Below are 19248 nucleotides of genomic sequence, written 5' to 3'. Positions count from 1 at the left end.
GTCCCCTTTTTCCTGGGGGTCTCTCTGCTATTTATACTTGTCAAAGACAACCTTCGAACTGCTCTTCGAACCGTCGAACTGCCCCTCCATGATCGCTGATCATGTTGCCTTAGAAGTAGCTCCATTATGCCACCATTTGCAGTTAGGCTTCCCTCCTGTATTTGAATTTGAATATGAGTAACCGTTGAAGCCACGTCACCTTGCATTTCTTTACTGATCCAATGTTGCTCAGACCATGTGAGAACCAATTATCATCACCACGTGTACGATCAGGATTGGAGACTTAAATTATTTTCCAATAATACCCTTATTCTGCCACGTGTCAGACTGTAACTGGCTTTTACAAAATATATAGCTAACATTACCCCCCGCACTAATATACCCAATACTTGGTGATATTAGTGGACCAAGAAGCTTTTCCCGCGCTTTTGGATCGTGTATGGAATTCATCTCCAGGAAACATAACCGTCACCTATTTGATGATTATTTTCATTAATTCCTTTTTGATTCTGTTGAATATCCCAACACCTTAGTATTCGAACAGACCATGGCTAAACCAACTCCCTTTTTTACTGATCAAGCATACGAAGAGTCATTGGGTAATGCTGATCCCCCTCGAAAGAACCTCCACGCATTCATTAGCCACCTTTATCCACCTCCCTATATTCAGGTTATGGATGCCTTTGCGAATTATCATCCTTTGGACCACGAATATATTGCCCTTAAGACTTCTACGACCGTAGATACAAGAAGTTCTTCCTCTGATTCTTCCTTGTATTTCGAACGAACTGCTTTCGATCCCTCGATTCAGCAATTTGCAGCCATGGATTTAGGAAAAAATTCTGCATGGAATGAGGCTACAACTTCTTCATCTCCTGGGGCCTCTGGCTGGACCAATTGGTCAACACCTGAGACTTATGATTTGAGGGAGCGAATCAATCACCATTTCGTTGAATTCACTGACCCTTTGGAATTTCCTTCCTACGCTCGAAGTTCAGTGGTCTATCCTTATGTGCCCATTGACCAACGACGTAGCTTGGAGGAGAACTTGCTTGTGGCTTGGTATACATCTTCTATACCTACGAAGATAGTGCCTGCTATCCGGCGCTCAGAAGAAGCACAAGGGTACAACCCATCATTCTTAGCCAAGAAGGCGAAGATCTGCTCTTCTGACTGGCTTGCTTATATTAATGCCTTTGTTCCTTCTGCTCCCGCGCCATCTCCTATAATGGAAGCATCCACACTTTCTTCTCCATCCTTTGAAGCTGAAGCATCTACATCTTCTTCTTCACTGTTTGAAGCAGAACCATCCACTCCGTCTCCTCCTCCTACTTTGTCCTGGACGGAGAAACTAAGGCTTGCCCTTCCAATGGACAAAGTTTTTCCACCTTATCAACCTCCGTCACCCCCTTCTCCAGCCGAGCGAAAGCAAGCTCAACTTTTGCTCGCGGCTCTCTCCCACCTGCCTTTCACTGTTCTTGAGGATGACATTCTTCTTAAGAACTTTCAATGGGCTTGTGATGTCCTGACTAGGGGTTATGTCCTCAACCCTCTTGCCCAAGCAGAGCTTCATTTGTTTTTGGACCAACTTCCAGTGCTCCTTTATTGGCATCGGAATTCCATGGTCACCATGCAATCTTTAGACCAACTTTCGTCTCTGCGAATTCAGGCCCAGTATGAAGCAGAAAACTTCATCGAAGAATTCGACGACTTCAAGAATAAAGATTCTGCATATTGGGATGATTTGGTCGTAGATGAATGGGAACAAAGATTAAGGGAGGAGGCTTTTGAAATAAAGGCTGAAGAGCTCTATTATGAAGTGAGAGCACATCAGCTCATGCAGCCAACTCTTGAAGAAATAGAAGATATAATAAAGAAAGAATAGAAATTCATTGACCATTGTTGGACTAAATTTCATGATCTTGTTATCTATTCTATTCCTTATTTTTATGAACTTGAGTTTGTACCCAAATGGGGTTATTCAATGTAATCTCTTTATCTTTAATACAAACAAAGTTCTTTTGCACTCGCCATTGCTCGACTCTGCTTCCTTTTATATTTTGAAACTAATTTAGAGCTTCGAATTGGACAACCTCATCCTTCGAATTATATACCAATCATGTCTTTTTCCAATTCATGGAGTAAAATTGACAATTCTGGCAGATATTATCTTAGTGCTTCGATTTCAACAACTTTACCCTTCAACACTAACTGTAACCAATATATGGTCATGGTTGATATAATCAATCAATTTCAAATTGACCATTTTTTCTTTCGAAGAGTAATATGTACAAAAAACCAACAATTGGTTTTGATGCTTCGAACAGTGTTTCTCACACTCAGAGAATACTAGGGTTTGCTCCGAAGGTCGTTACTTTGATTCAAAATCCCTAAACAGGTCTTTAAACCCTTCGAAATAGACCAATAATCAAGCAATTTAGCACCTTTAAGCATATAATAGGCTTCGAAGCCGGCTTATGTATTTCGAAGCCGTTGTTATTTGATTTTTTGGCACCAACATCTTGTCTTCGAAGCCAAATATTTCATTTTGAAGCTGGCCCCAATCCCGGAATAAGCTCTTCCCTCCAAAACTATCAATATTGGAAGAGATTCCTCGCATTCGTACTTTTAGTACTTAACGACTTACGGGGTACAATTTCGGACACAAAGGTTTTAAAACCCTCTCGTTTCGTGTTCCGAAATCTCTTGCTTTTTACAAACCCTTCTCTCTACTGGTTCCTCTTTGCTTCGGTCTTCATCTTCTGAAGAGTGTATCATCAATGGCTTCTTCTTCACCAAAAGTGCCAGCCCCAGAGCGCGTAGGCTCATCTTTAGCTTTGAAGAGGCTTATTGACGCAGAATGTGAGAAGTACAAGGTTGGAGAGAAAAGCGCTATCGATGGGCGTATCTTCGTCCCTCGTCATCATGAGCAGCAGAACTACGTGCTCGGACCAATTTTCAAGGAAGTCCTTACTGAGCTCCCAACCTTTTATCCGCGTCTGGTGGACCAACGTCTCCTTTATGAAGATGGCCTTGACTGGAAGAACTGGAGAAGCAATCGTCCTCATCGATGCTGGCCCACGATAAGACCGGAATGGCAAGAATGGTATGATCGGATCATTCCTGCTAAGACACTGGACCTCCAAGAGCTCTGCCTCCTCGATGCTCTTCGACTATCTAGGGTAACTATCTCGGAGGACCCTTTCCTAGTTCCTACTGCTTTGTGCTTTTGGAACCCCGTCTTCAATTTCTTTCAATTTAGATGTGGGATGATGGCCCCCACTGTTCTTGATATTTGCCATCTATTAGGAGTATCCCCCATTGGTACCCCCATCACACCAGATTTTCCTGACTTAGCAGTCCCTTTCTCCCTCCCCTCTCTTAATTCATCTTACAGTGATTTTGTTAGAGCCGAGAACAAAAGAGTGGGTCCAGTAACTGATAGGGAATTCTTTTCCTTTTTATTATATTGGCTTTGCAAATTTCTTTTCTGCACTTCCTCCCAAAGAATCATGCCTGAATTTGCTCCTCTTGCCAAAGCCTTGGTTTTGCAGAAAAGAGTAGCCTTAGCCCCATACATTCTGGGTCATGTATATAGAGTTTGTTCCCTCTTTTGTGAGAAACCCTTAGATGCTAATCAAGGGGGACCATTTTGGATCCTTCAGCTTTGGCTCTTTGCCTATTTTACTGAACTACAATCCAAATGCCTTAAATTTTCTGGGCTACACTCTCTTACTCATGGCATAAAACTAGCCAATGCTTCACTTTATCCAGCTACTTTTGCCTTTTATTTCTCCTTCTTTCATCGACTACCAGCTGCTCTTCCTGATCACCGTTTCCGTCCCTTCGAAGCTAGCATAGGTCCAGCCTGGTTGAGTCACTTCCTTAGTGACAGGCTCTGTGCCTTGCCTATTCACAAAGATATGTGGGCTTCCCTACTGATCCCTAGAGAACTGTTTATTGGGACCACCAACCCCAGAGCCTATAAATGCATAGCTGAGCCTTATTGTCCTGCTCAATTTGCTAGACAATTTGGCCTCACACAAGGAGTTCCAATACCTCTCTACAGCAACACCAACCTAACTCTGACCAAGAGAGATTTGAAGGTTCGAAAGTCAAGGCTAGAAGAGGCAACCTTCAAGTTTATGGATGATCTGGCCACTTTTGAGTACATCCCTTTCATTCCTCAAGGCACCTTTTTGAAGAGATATCAGAGTTGGTGGGTGAGTAATATGGAAGTTTATTTAGTTGAAGGTGATCAGAAACAAAAGAAGCAGAGACTGCTTGAGCCTAAGAAGAAAACAATTGAGGTGCAAGAAGAAGGAAAAGAAGATGCAAAAGATCAAGAGCATGAGTCACCCTTGATGAGGAGAAAAAGGGTGATTGATTTGTCCCAAGAAGAGACAACCACTAGGGAAGTAGAGGAGGAGGTTATTTTTAAGGAATCCGAACCTCAGGCTGAAGGAGTTGAGAAAACAATTGAGGAGCAGACAATGCCAATTCAAAGAAAAAAGAGAAGAAAGATTACTGTCTCTCCTTCTGAGTTTGATATCTCCCCTTCCAACTTTGATGAGGATTCTGATTCTGAGACAATTGCCCAAGCAATAGGAAAGAGAAGGAAAATGACTGCTTCAACTACTGCCTTGATTGAAGATCCCTTTCATGAGGCAGCCGCCAAGGCCGTGGAACAAGAACATTCCAAAGCCATAGTCGTCTTTGAAAGGGCTGAGAAAAGACGGCAGCAACAAATTTTAAGAGAGAGAGCTGCTGCTGCTGATGCATTGCAAAGGGAACTAGCCAGAAAACAACGGACTGCTGGACACTATTCTCTCCTCAGTTCTCCCATCAGTACCAGTGCCTCTGGAACAAGTAATTTCTTTCATACCTCTACTTTTTTTTTTTTTACTTTGTCGGCTTGTGGTATTGAAGTTTAACATTGTTCTGCATTTCTTCCTTTTGCAGCGACAACTACTGCACTCACCTTTCCAATGAGGCCTTCCTCAATTTCGGTTGAGGTTGATCAAATGCAGAATGTCAAGGTTGTTCGAATCGTACTTCCACTTCCAAAGCCTATATTTGACGTACCTTCCTTAAGTCCCAGTATTCCTGCATCTCTTTTTCTTGGATTAAAGCCATACCTCCCTTTTTTGGCTCGTGACCTATCTCAGTCTACTTTTCCTTCGAGCCTTGCTCTTTTCCCGTCCTTTACAGAAACTCCAACTGCTGCTCCATTCCCAGTGGCAGTTGATTCTTCCACAGAGGACACTGGTAGCTCTTCAATTCATGGCTCATCACCAATGCCCACTTCCAGCCCCTCTTCACTTGATTTGCTGGTGGCCAAGACCATAGAGGCTACCAAAGATGCTCCATCCGTTTCACCCATCCCTATGCAGCCCTTTGTGTCTTCCACCACAACACTCTCTATGCCCTTCATGTCAAGGGACGAGGTAGACATCTTTGAAGGAAGACTAGCTAGTCTCTTTGACATACCTTCTACCTCTCCCACCTCTACTGCTAAAGCTGAGCCATTAGCCTTGGCTGACTCCCTACTGGAAATCTTCAAGAGTTCTCCTTCCTCCAGCAACAAGCCTTTTGCACCTTCAGTAGATTTAGACACATGCTTGCAACTGTTGACTTCTTTTTCAAGGATCCCCTTCGAGGCTTTACAAAGGCCTATCATCAGGAATGGGTTCCTTCAATGCTGTAACATTGCTGAGCAGTCTGCCATGAGTGTCTCAAGTCATCTATCTCAGGCTGCAGCTACTATTGATTTTTATCTCAACATTTGCCATGCTGCTAAGACTGCGGATGAGAAGCTGGCTAAGGACCAGAGTTTTGTTTCTCAAGTGCATACTGAAGTATCAACTTTGAAAGAACAACACTCTTTTGCCTCCCACTTTCGAGTCCAACTTCTGGAGAAGAAAGCTCAGCTTGAAGAGGAGTTAGCCGCAGTAAACCAAGCCTTGGTTCGAACTGATAAGAAACTGCACATCACCAATCAAGGGCTGGCTGATCGAAAAGAAGACATGGCTGTAGCTATTCAATTATTTCCTTCCCTTAGCAATAGGAAAGCTATTGTACAAAAACAATTAAAGCATTGTAATGATTTTTGGGCCAATTTGTGGCACAATGTACTTGATTCTTTATGAAAGCACAATATTTTGTATATCATTTGAGCAAGCTTGTGTTTTTGCATATGGTGTTCACTCTATCCCTTGTGTTTCCCAAATGGTTGGAAAATAAGGTTTTAAATATCTGCCATTAATCTTTTTGGGATGTACATAACCATTCAAATTTCTTAAATGGTATGCTCCAAAAGGCAGAACCCTATGAATTTGATATGGTCCTTCCCAGTTAGGTGACCATTTGCCAAACTTATGGCTTTTAATCCCAATTGGGAGTATTGTCTTCCATACCAAATCACCTTCATCAAAGCCAATGTGTTTGACTTTCTTATTATAATTCTTGGCTGCTTTCTTCTTTTGGAAAAGAATGCTATTTAATGCCAAAATTCTGGCTTCATCTATGCCTTCTAATTCTAAGCACATACTTTGATGGTATTGTTCAGGATTCAATTGATCTTGACATCTTACTCTCAAAGATTTAACATTAATCTCTACTGGTAAGACTGCATCATGTCCATACACCAAGGCATGGGGAGTGACTCCTGTGCTTGACCTCGGTGAGGTTCTATATGCCCACAGAACATCCAATAATAGGTTATGCCAATCCCTGGGATTGTCATCCACAACCTTTTGTATTCCTTTTTTCAAAGACTTATTGGATGACTCAGCTTGACCATTAGCTTGTGCATAATAGGGTGTGGAATTAATAAGACTAATTCCAAATTCTGCCACAAAAGACTTCACCATCTTCCCATCAAACACAGTTCCATTATCAACTGTTATGGTTTGCGGGATGCCAAATCTATGGATCAAATCTTTAATAAAACCAATAACCTCTGTTTGGTCTACAGCCTTGTATGGCTTAGCTTCAACCCATTTAGTGAAGTAGTCAGTGGCCACTAGAATGAAACAATGATGTTTCGAAGAAGGTGGGTGTATTTTTCCCATCATATCCATGGCCCACCCTCTGAATGGCCAAGGCTTCACTACTGCATGTAGGTCAGTTATGGGCACGTGCCTTATTGTGCCATGCTTTTGACATGCCTGACACCCCTTTGCATATTCTATGCAGTCTTTAAGGATGGTTGGCCAATAATAGGAATGCCTTCGAAGCAACCACCTCATTTTTACACCAGGTTGATGAGTACCACAGATGCCTTCATGAACCTCAGCCATGGCTGTTAATGCTTCTTTCGGGCCTAGACATTCTAACAATAAGCCATCTCCCCCCCTTTTGTAGAGAGCATTACCATATATCATATATTGCATAGACTGCAATTTGACTTTTCTACTGGCCTTCGAAGATGGACCAGCCAAGTACTGCATTATTGGATGCCTCCAATCTTGTTCTTGTAAGTCATTATGATTGACTTCCAAGATCACATTCCTTTTATTCAAAGGTTGTATTAATCTCTGATATGTTGTTTGGCTTATGTCCCTTTGGGTATTATCCCTTCTCTTGAAGTTCGAAGCTTTCTGAGCCACATCATTGGCTCTATTGTTCAAGAATCTTGGAACATGGGTTACATTTGCTATTTGAAACTGAGAAAGCAAATGTAATGCAACAACATAATATGGCAAGATACTTATGCTTTGACACTTGAAAATTCCTTTCACTTGGTTAACCACCAATTGAGAATCTCTGAATATGTCAACTGCATGTACTTGTAATCCAATAAGAATCTCTAGTCCCGCAATTAAGGCTTCATATTCAGCCTGGTTATTGGAACAAGTAGCTTCATCTACTCTGAAACCATGTGTGGTTTCTACCCCTTGTGGAGATCTTATTACAACACCAATTCCAATTAAACCATTGGCTTTCGACCCATCAAACCACATCTGCCATGGCTCAACATTAGCCATACCAAGCTCCATTATCTCCTGGCTCTCTGTGTGAGATGGATGATCTGCCAAAAAATTGGCTAAAACCTGCCCTTTTACTGCCCTTTGAGGGACATATTCTAGATGAAATTCTGACAAGGCAAGTATCCACTTGCCAATTCTTCCCCTCAACATTGGTCTAGGTAACATATATTTAACCAAATCTGTGGTTGCAATTACCAAAACAGTTGTAGGCAAAAGATAATATCTTAATTTTATTGCAGCAAAATACAAAGCAAGACATAGCTTTTCAACAGCTGAATATTTACATTCACAAGAATTTAAAAACCTACTAAGGTAATAAATAGCTTGCTCCTTGCCTTCTTCGTTGTCTTGGGCCAAGAAAGCTCCCAATGAATCCTCTGCTGCAACTATGTACAACTTCAAGGGCTTGTTCCCCTTTGGTGGCATCAGCACTGGAAGGTTAGCCAAGTAGGCTTTGATACCTTCGAAAGCAATTTGATGCTCTGCTGACCACACGAATTCTTCTTCAACTTTCAGCCTTAACAAGGAAGAAAATACTTTAGTTTTCCCTGCAGTGTTAGAAATAAACCTTCGAAGAAAGTTAACCTGTCCAAGGAACTTCTGCAATTCTTTCTTACTTGATGGAGGCCTGGCTGCAATGATGGCTTTGGCTTTGTTCTGGTCAATCTGTATTCCTTTCTTGTGTACCACATAACCCAAGAAGTTTCCAGATGATACGCCAAAGGCACATTTAAGAGGGTTGAGCTTTAATTTGAACCTTCTCATTCTTTCAAAGGCTGCTTCTAAGTGAAACAGGTGCTCTTCCATGGATTGAGATTTAACCACAATGTCATCAATATAACATTCTAAATACCCTCCAATGAGGTCATGAAAGATAGTGTTCATGGCTCTTTGATATGTAGCTCCAGCATTCTTTAGACCAAATGGCATTTTAACCCATTCAAAGGTGCCAATATTCCCAGGACATCTGAATGCTGTCTTGTGGATATCTTCCTCTGCAATGCAGATTTGGTTATAGCCGGAATGCCCATCCATCATTGACAAGACTTGGTGACCTGCTGAACTGTCTACCAGCAAGTCCACTATAGGCATAGGGTACTCATCTTTGGGAGTTGCCAGATTTAAGTTTCTGAAATCGATACATACCCTCATTTTGCCATTCTTCTTGACTACAGGCACAATATTAGATAGCCACTCGACATACCTGGCTGTCCTAATAAAACCTGCCTTGAGGAGTCTAAGGATCTCTTCCTTTACCTTCTGAATTACTTCTGGACTCATCCTCCTTGGTTTCTGCTTGTAAGGCTTGAAATTAGGCTTCATGGGGAGCCTATGTTCCACTAATGACCTATCCAATCCTGGTAGTTCATTATAAGACCATGCAAAGCAATCTTTGTATTTCTTCAGAACAACCAATAGCTGGTTTCTGTCCAGAGCATTCAAACAAGCACTTATATAAGTGGGCTGTTGTACAGAACCTTCCCCTAGATTTACTTCTTCTAAAGGGTCTTGTGCCTGAGGACTTACCAAATCTTCTTCCTTGATTTCTTCAACCTTCGAAGTAACCTTCTTGCTTTGTTCTGCTCCTAGGTTCTTTAGTTCAACATCCTTGCCCTCCTCCTCATAGACAAAATCTGTCCATAAGGCATCCTCCTCTTGTATCTCCTGGACTTTTGTCTCAATGTCCAATGCACAATATTTCTCAAGGGTCAAAATTCTGACCTGTTGCTGTTTCTGCTTGCAGCCGAGTATCATGGCCTCCCTTTCTTGCTCATGTACTCTCTGGACTATAGCTTCTACATCCAATGTTGAGAATTTAATCAGAGCCAAGGATGTGGCTTCTTGCTTTTCACTTCTTTGCCTATAACCAGGCATCATTGTCATCCTTTAGAACGACCTCTTCACCAGCACTTTCTTGGACTAAGTGCTTCAAGTGTGTCACTTCCTCATCAGCCGTCACTTCGGCTAAACCGTCATCTTTCATCAGTATACTGAGCGGTGTCACTCCCTCAATATACAATTTAGCCTCCGCAAAGTCTGCACAGGCTATGAAGGGTTGAGGATCTGCATCGATTTCCTCTGTCTCTCCATTGCCTAAAGCCATCATGATTTTCTGATGCAGAGAAGAAGGCACACATTTGTTAGTGTGGATCCAATCCCTTCCAAGTAAAGCATTATATTTAGCATTACTGTCGATTACGAAGAATGCTGTCATGCAATCCCTGGTCCCCACACTTAAATTAATGGGTAGAATCCCCTGAGCCATTTGCTTATCTCCAGCAAAACCAGCGATGGTTGTGCTGGTTGGGATCAACCTGGGATTCTTTTTCCCTAGTTTCTTCAAAGAAGATTTTGGCAACAAGTTTACTGCTGCGCCATTGTCTATTAGGACTCGATTCAGTTGTATCCCATCGAAGAAAGCCTTGATGTACAAAGGCTTAACATGTTGTGTCATGGAATTCGAGGGATACTCGAATGGATACGATAGGTTGATGCTTACCACTTCCTCGCTCTCATATTCATCTTCCATCGGGGTAACCATTTCGAAATTATCTTGCACCATACTTGCTTGTGAGTCTTCACTAGAGATCTGAACTGGATCAGCTTCCTGTCCCTCTTGATTCTCATCTCCAGCTTGGAATTCCTGTGGTAGTATATGTACCATGTTCACTGATACTGGGGGAAACGAGCCAAACTGGATGGCTGGCTGTACCTGTTTCCCCTCTTGGTCACTTTGATCGACTTCCTCATAAACATCCTGCATGATGCATTCTGGTATTTCATTGCTAACTGATCCCTTCGAAGGATCTTTCTCAACTGGCTCTTTAGTCAGAAACGTTTGTTCAGCCATGAAGTCTTCGAACATCTCTTCTTCCATCATTTCTTTCTTTTGGCTTGTGCCAATCTCTTCTTCTGTCTCACTATCACTCTCCATCAGAGCCTTCTCCAATCCAGCTAAATTAGCCTTTTCTCTGGCTGTTAGTTCGGCATGAACCTTAGCCAATTGCTCTCGGCTACAAACCACTTTGCTCTGTGGAACCGGCTTTGGAGCATGGTCTGACTTTGGGTTCTTCCTTCCTTCCGTTTTGACTGGTGAAGAATTTTCTCCACTTTCCTTCAGATTTTTCTGGTACTGGGTGTACCTGCGCTGAATTTCTCTCCTCTGTGATCTTGAGATGACTGGGACCATGTCTGGTTCTCTCGTCTTTGGGTGTTTAAGCAGCACCCAGTTATTCGGAGCCACCATAGGAGGCTTGATCATCCTGCCTTGGTTTACAACATCTCCATAAGCAAGCACTTCCCTAGGTTTGTTTTGCATTACAAACCAGTCTGGGACTCCAGGCACCCACGAACCTACTGATCCAGATGTGGAACTGTTTCTTTCTACCTTCGAAACCACCTTCGAAACTGGTTGTGAAGGTAGATGCTTGTTCCTGACTTCATGTCTCGAGTCTGTTTCTGGCCTTTGATGAAAGGGGCCACTTTCAGTTCTGCGTGAGGTTAGTCTAAGAGGCCAATCCCTGGCTTTAATCCCGTAACCTGAACTCTTCCCCAATCTTCTTTCAGAATGGTTTCTTTCTACTCTGTAGTAGTTAGGTGGTCTAGACTCATACAAGGACCTCTTGCCTTTAGCATGCATTCTGTCCACTGCAGGTTCAACCATTGATGGTCGCTGCCTATCACTACCCGGATACGGCCTTTTGTTGTAAGCATTGGTTGGCTTAGAATGTCTTTGAACATCTCTGTAGTATTGCTTTCCATCAATTGGAAGTCCCCTCAACCATTTATGACCCAGTCTGCACCTGGGACACATCCTCTGCATTACAACTGCTTCCAAGGAATTGTCATCTAGTGCTTCTTCGTCAGAATGCTCCTTCTGATGTGAGAAACCTTGTCCAATAGCTGGTGGGTTTCTAGTCTCCTTCTTAGCAGTTGTCTGGTTGGCAGTATGCATTTGCACGTTGACCTCTTCCAACTCCTGCAGAGATAGATTCTGGAAGTTTGGTACAACCACATTAACTGTGCCTTCTCCAACTTCTGGAAACGGGTTACTATCAATCCCCATGATCTTTTCTGTTTTGGTTGGGAATTTCAGACTTCCTTTCCGAATCTGCTCCTGGATCCTGTCTCGAAAAACAATTCAGTTTTTAGTCGAGTGAGACCAAGAGTTATGCCATTTACAATATATTTTCCCTTTAAGTTCATCTGGAGATGGCAATTTTACTCCCTTTGGTAACTTAAGGAAATTGGCTGCAAGCAGATGGTCAAAAATGTCATCTGCTTTTGCCAGATCGAAAGAATACTTTCTGTGGAAATCTTTCTTTTTAAACTGCTGGTCGATGGTGGTGTCTTTATGAATCAATGCTTCACAAATTACAGGTTCTTTGCCCACAATCTCTGCTGCATCGATTTCATAATTGGGATCTCTATAATATGTCTTATACGAGGCATTATTTCGATCTTGTTCTTCTTCTAATAATGCTTCATATTTAGACACCTTATAGGTTAATTCGACCAAATCCCTGAACTCAGTTGAATCAAACTTCTTTCGAAGCCTGAACTCTAAACCGTTTTGAGCCAATCTTACAAACTCTGGCTCTGGGAGAATGACTCTACATTTATTCCGAGCCCTTTTAAATCTGGAAATAAACTGAGTAGCCTTTTCCTCAGGCCTTTGACTCAATCTAGCCAAGTCTGCCATGGAAACTTCTGGCTCTAATTGGAAGAATTGGGCATGGAATGCCTCTTCCATCTGTTGCCAATTTTGAATGGACCCAGGTGTAAGGTTGATGTACCATACGAATGCTCCTCCAGTCAAAGAATTTGGAAATAATCTCAATTTCATATAATCATGATTAGTGAATTCACCGCATTGAGCAGCAAATCTAGCAATATGCTCTACAGTTGACTGATTTCCAGTTCCATAAAATAGAGTAAAATCTGGTATTCTGAATCCTCTTGGGTATTCATGTACCCTATCTACCCATTCTGGGTATAGTTTTCTGTATATAGGAGTCTGGACCCCCCGAGCCATTGGTCCACATATCTCCCTAACAATATCAGCAATCTGGTCTCTAGGAACCAAATTTTGTGCCTGCTGAACCACTACTGGAGGGACAAACACAGGATTTGGTGGACAAACTTGTGCTTGTGGTCCTCTTGGTCCATAAGGTGGTAAATTTGGGGCTGGTTGTCCTTGCGGTGCAGGTTGCTGTTGAGGGTATGGGTAACCTCTTTGAGCATGACCTGCGAAAGGACCTGCAAAAGGTGCTGGAACAGGTGTTGTGTCTCTGCCATTTGTAGGAAAACCCTCCAACCCCCCGGGTGTAAATTCGAATAAGGGATTAGTGTACCCCCTTGTGCCAGGTATGGCTTCGAACATGGGATTTGTAACCATTCTTATGCCAGTTTCTTGTACTTGACCAGATCCACCAACTTGTGTGGCTTCATTATTAAGTACTGAGACATTTTGGCCTGCTATAGGCCTTGAAATGGGTTCATACCAAGACTGAGGTGATGGTCTTTCAAAGTTTTGGGTACTAGTTTGACCATTAGAATGTCTATTAACTTGCATAGGCTGTTTTTCTCTAGCCAATCTTTGTTGGGGGACATTTACAACTTTCTCCGTGTGTCTTGTGTTTGTTGGTTGGTGGTTATTCATTCGATCCAAAAAGGATGTTGCCCACCTTTCCATTGTGTTCATTAATTGTTGTCCCATGGCATCTACTAAACCATCCCATGGATTTATTGGTTGAGTAAATGGCACAGTGGATGGTCCAATTCCTTGGTTTCGTCCAATAATATGAACATATGGTTCTTGTCCAGAAGTACTGGTCTGTTCGACCATAGGTTCTGACAATATAGGAGTTTCCACAGGATGTGTTACCACATTATCCTCTGGATTTGGTATTTCTACCTCTCCTTCCACGCCTTCTTCCAAGCGTTCATTTTCTCCTTGTCGTCTTCTTCTAGCCATTTTTTAATTAGGTCCCACCGGGCGTGCCAAAAATATATGTTGCCTTTTTGGCTTTTCGAAGGTTATTTTTGTAAATGTGAGCGTGCCAGCAAGGATCAATCAGTCCTTACAGAAATTGTGATTGCCAACCAATTACCAGACGATTGTGTTTTAGTTCTTTCAGCCTCAATGAAGAGGACTTTTACTGGTGGCTTGACTTAGGAGAAATTAAAAGGAATAACAGTAATATGAAGAACAATTGAAGTATTTCATTAAAATGAACACTTACAATGGTCCGAACTCAGCCTCGGAGAGGTTTACAACAGCAATCCACTTGAATCTACTTGAAACTACTCCTATGAATCGAAGTGCAGTGCGGGTATTTAAAGTGCAGATATTTAAAGAACAGGTATTTAAAGACTGGAAATGTAAAAGACTGGAGAAGAAAATATATGAAGTAAATGACTGATTTGTATGATCTGAGTCTCCTTTTTCCTGGGGGTCTCTCTGCTATTTATACTTGTCAAAGACAACCTTCGAACTGCTCTTCGAACCGTCGAACTGCCCCTCCATGATCGCTGATCATGTTGCCTTAGAAGTAGCTCCATTATGCCACCATTTGCAGTTAGGCTTCCCTCCTGTATTTGAATTTGAATATGAGTAACCGTTGAAGCCACGTCACCTTGCATTTCTTTACTGATCCAATGTTGCTCAGACCATGTGAGAACCAATTATCATCACCACGTGTACGATCAGGATTGGAGACTTAAATTATTTTCCAATAATACCCTTATTCTGCCATGTGTTAGACTGTAACTGGCTTTTACAAAATATATAGCTAACAGCTACCCGCCATAAATCAAATAAATTAAATTAGCAAGATAAATTCTATAATTCATTTCTCATTATTTTTGGGCATATCCTTATGCTTTTAATCTCGATACAACTTTATCTCATAATTTAACCACTTTCAGTTATAATCAAAGCCCTATAATGGATCAAAACAAAAGAGGGTTGTTATATCACCTTATTGTTTTCTTTGGAGTCTCACTACTTCAAAATTTATTTATTTATTTATTTATTTATTTTTATTTTTTTTGGTATTACAATTTTACTCCATCATAAAATTTCAATTTAGTCCTCATTGCTAACTTCTCAACCCTTAACCTTAACATTAACCTTATTTACATTTAAGGTTGCAAATGAGTTGAGTCGAACTTTTGAGTATTCAAACTTGTTCATTAAAAATTAGTCGAGCTCGAACTCAAACCAAGCTTAAGTCGAGCTTAAATAATCGAGTTTGAGCTCACTCGATTACATAAATGAGCCGAGTTCGACCTTGAGCTTGAGTTAAAAAAAAAATAAAAAAAAAAAACTATACTTTAATTAATTTACTTATTAAGATTAAAAAAATACAAAATTATATGTGAAATATACCATAATACTTATATTAATAATAAATGTCATCAATCAAATATGTAAATTTACACAAACACCAAACATAAATAGAAAAATAAAATAAATTACTGAAAAACTATTTGATATATTATTAAAAATAAATATTAATTTATTTATTTTTATATTCACGAGACTTATTGATCCAAGTTTAGAACTACTCAAGCTCGGCTCAATTAATAAACAAGGCTAAAAATCAAGCTTGAGCTCATTCATTTAGTAAACGAGTCGAGCTTTAATGTGCTTTGAACGAGCTGAGCTTCAGCTATCCATGAACAATTCGGTTCATTTGCAACCCTGTCTACCATCTACCCAACTAGCTCTGACTACCTCCATTAAGCTTTGGTGATCGTCTGTACCCCACCTCATCCCACCATTGCCCAGTAATCTAGTCTCTTCTTACCTCTAATGCTACCCCTCAATCTCATTCTCTACCCATTGTTGTTGCTCACCATGGTATGGGTGAGATTTTGAAGACCGATAAGAATCCCTTGTTGAGTGTGTTGGAGTCCTTGAATAGCTTCAAGAATAAGAAGTGGATCTTGAGATAGAGTTCGCTCTTCACCACCATTGGAAGATCCTTGATGTTGAATCTTTTCTTCCGCCATCTTCGTTGGAGTAATGTGTCTTCTAAATCTTGTTACTACCATCAACCAATTTGCCTCCCAGTAAAGTCACTAGAATGTATGTAGAGGTTCGAGAACGTCGCCGAAAAATTTGAATGTCACCAAAAACTTTGAAGGCTCGCTAGAAACTTCGAATATTCGCCGGAAAATTTGAATATCGCCGAAAAATTTGAATTCTCTAAAAATGGATGGTGATGCTTAGATTCTTCAACAGTTGCAACTAGGAACATAATAGGAACGAAATGATGGAGATAAGAGATTGGATGAAGAATAAGGCAAAGAGATTAGAGAGAGAATAATGGCATAGCTCTCGCACAGATCTCTCACTTTCACTCTCAAAGAAGCAATCAAGTATGGAGATTAGTCCTCTCCAAGTGCACTTTCTCAATTGCTCTTTGTAAAGTTATGGGTGAGTGCTATTTATAGGCAAGTTATGATGTCAGATTGAGTCCAAATGCAAATGGGGAATATTTTCTCTAACCACTTTGTCCGAGGAAGTCATCTGTCTGAGGAAGTCATCTCTCTAAGGATGAGGAAAATCCTTAAGATAAATCAACAGCAAACCTTTCTTCTTACCCACACTTAACCAATGATCCCTAATCATAAAAGGGTGAAGGGTAGTCCTAGAGGATGCCCTACCACAAAAGGGTTAAGGGTAGTTCAAGAGAATGCTCTGCCACAGAAGGGTCAGGGCTAATTCAAGAGAATGCCCTGTTGTAGAAGGGTCAGGAATAGTTAAATAGAATGTCCTACCGCAAATATTAACTAGTCTTATGGACCCTCTAGGTCATGCTACCTTGACTTGAGTGTAGGCTTGTTTAACCAAAGAGTGAATTTAGGTTCACTCACTGTCCTCGAGATCAGGTCTTTAAAAAGCTCCGAACCCGCAAATATTCTGAAACTCATTAACGGGGCGACTTCTACATTATGTTTGAATCATTTCAAAGCCAAATGCTTTTGATCTCTAGGTTTGCTTAGAACCCTTTTGAGTCCGACCGTATAAGAGATCTCTAGGTACGTAGTTCCGAGCCCTTTCGAGATTAAAGCGCTTACCTTGGTGAATGGATCTCCTCCGAGGGTTTCACTAGTTTAATTCTCTCAGATGTCCCTATGATTGTGACCTCCGCGAGTTGGCTTGTTTGGGCTTTTTTAGAGTTATAAGCTCGTTGGGCCTTTTTGATCCATTTAGTTGATACGCTTTTGGGTCCAATTCAATAGGATCTGCTTAGGCCTATTTGGTGATGATTCCTCTGGGCCCATTGGTTTTGGGCTTTCTAGTTGGGATCCAATTTGGGCCACTTACTTCTGTGGGCTCGAGTCAACCCCTTTTATAGACTCTTATAATAAAATAAATTCTTAATTCTTAGTTTTATCAATTTAAATTTTAATATTTTGATTTATTTTTAATTTAAATTATTTATCTATTTTCGTTAAGTAAAATTGACGAAAAAATTATATTTTACACATTTTATATACATTTATATTGAATTTAGTGATTAAAATATTATAAACTGTTAGTTTTTGCTAGTAAAATAGATGAATAATTTAAATTGAAAAAAAAATTAAAAAATTAGAATCTAAATTAATAAAATTAAAAACAAAATTTGTTTTGTTACAATAAAATCAAATCTTGAATATTGTTGTTGTTGTTGAAAATTTCTCCGTATATATTTTTATTTGATAATAATGTAATGGTCATTACAAAAATTAAAATAATAATAAAATAAGATTAAGAAAAAAGGAAAAGAAAAAAAAAAAAGGGTGTTCGGAGGCACGCACCTAGAAAGGCCCAAAACCCATATAGAATATGATCCTTATGGCAAGCGCCGGCGGTGACATTTTGAGCATAATTAGGGAAGCATTTCACGTGACGTCTGCATTGTTTGTAGTTGTAGAGATTCCAGTAAAGATCAAATCCATGAGCCAACGCGTTGTGGACCTCCAACAAGCTCGAAGTGTTACCTTGAAGCTCCCACATCCACTGCCTTGAAGGAAAAATCATGTCGACGCTGCACAAGTTTGCAACATCTGACCACGACGAAGGAAAAAAGGAGCTGAACAGAACGTATGAATGCTGTTTCGACGATGACGAACCTCTGACTCCTCCTCCTTTGTTTTCACAGGCAGCAGTACTAATGTAGAGAGAAGATTTCACTGATTTTTCACAACTGACGAGCGTTGCAAAGCCATTCAAAGAAACATCATATGGTACCGCTATATCAGTAAAGTTGCGAGGTGTTAAAGAATGAAGAGGAAGAAAGGAGCAATTATTCCTCTGTATCCCCACATCCACCAGGCTGATGCTGCGGTCAATGTAGTTGATGGCCTGGACGTAGTATTTACCAGAAAACAAGTTTAGTACTGTCTGATTGTTCTCACACTCAAGTTCGAAATACACGTTTCCACAGTGATCCTGTGAGTGGGCTTTGAGTCGAAAGGGGAAACTGATGTTTTGGATATCTCCACAAGAATTCTTGTGGAGGAGTTGCTGCTGATTTTGATAATTAGTATCACAATTCACACAAACAAAAACATGAACATGAACAACAACAACAACAACAAGGGTTATGTAACCAGCACCAAAGAAGAGCCTTCCCCGAATCATGATGGTGGGGAGAGAGAGAGAGAGAGAGAGAAGGGGGGGGGGGGGGGGGGTGTTTAATAAGGAAACAAGACCATAAATTTCTCAAGTTAGCCACTTTGGTTCATAACACCATTTCTTCCATACCTATCCTCCCTATCCTTCGTACTTTATTTTTGACCCGATCCTTATTGTATTCTAAATTTGGGTTTCATAATTTCATATTGTTATTCATATCTTGTTTTCCTTAGTTTTTCCTAAATTTGGTTATTGGTTTGCTATGATTGCGTTCGGGACAGATTGGTTGCTTAGTTTTCAAACTTTTGTTGTCTACGATTTTGCTTCGCCGCTCGAGCGGCAATTCTTGCGCTCGAGTGGGCTTTGCGAACTCTTAGTGCTTTTGCAGGTTTGCAAAACTACTAGAAGATTGTATTGTACGCTTGAGCGGCCTCAGCTCGAACGGTCCCTTTCTTGTGCTCGAACGTTGGTTTATTGCCTGCAAAATTATTAAATATGTGTAATCTACACTCGAGCGTCACTTCTTACATTCGAGCGGAACAACTTATTATGTTTGACACTCGAGCGTCGCTTGTTGAGCTCGAACGGACTGTGCGTATATCAGTTCGTAAAACTCACATT

At 40.8% G+C, this 19248-nt stretch overlaps 1 protein-coding gene across 3 annotated transcripts in view; it reads right to left on the bottom strand.

The window, feature by feature from the left end:
• Positions 1-18836, bottom strand: part of LOC114298870 (LEAF RUST 10 DISEASE-RESISTANCE LOCUS RECEPTOR-LIKE PROTEIN KINASE-like 2.1) — an 86453-nt gene extending 67617 nt beyond the window's left edge. For all 3 annotated transcript variants that reach the window (XM_082925133.1, XM_082925136.1, XM_082925134.1), the window contains exon 1: positions 17808-18836. In XM_082925133.1, coding sequence (XP_082781259.1) covers positions 17808-18633 — 826 coding nt within the window. In that variant the 5' untranslated portion in view covers positions 18634-18836. The remainder of the gene's footprint in view (positions 1-17807) is intronic.
• Positions 18837-19248: the final 412 nt, after the last annotated feature.

Source organism: Camellia sinensis, chromosome 4 (genome assembly GCF_055761805.1).
Source record: "Camellia sinensis isolate YWXY chromosome 4, ASM5576180v1, whole genome shotgun sequence".
Taxonomy (NCBI): Eukaryota; Viridiplantae; Streptophyta; class Magnoliopsida; order Ericales; family Theaceae; genus Camellia; species Camellia sinensis.
The sequence above is the reverse complement of the archived record's forward strand: the minus strand, read 5'-3'. Positions and strand labels throughout refer to the sequence as shown.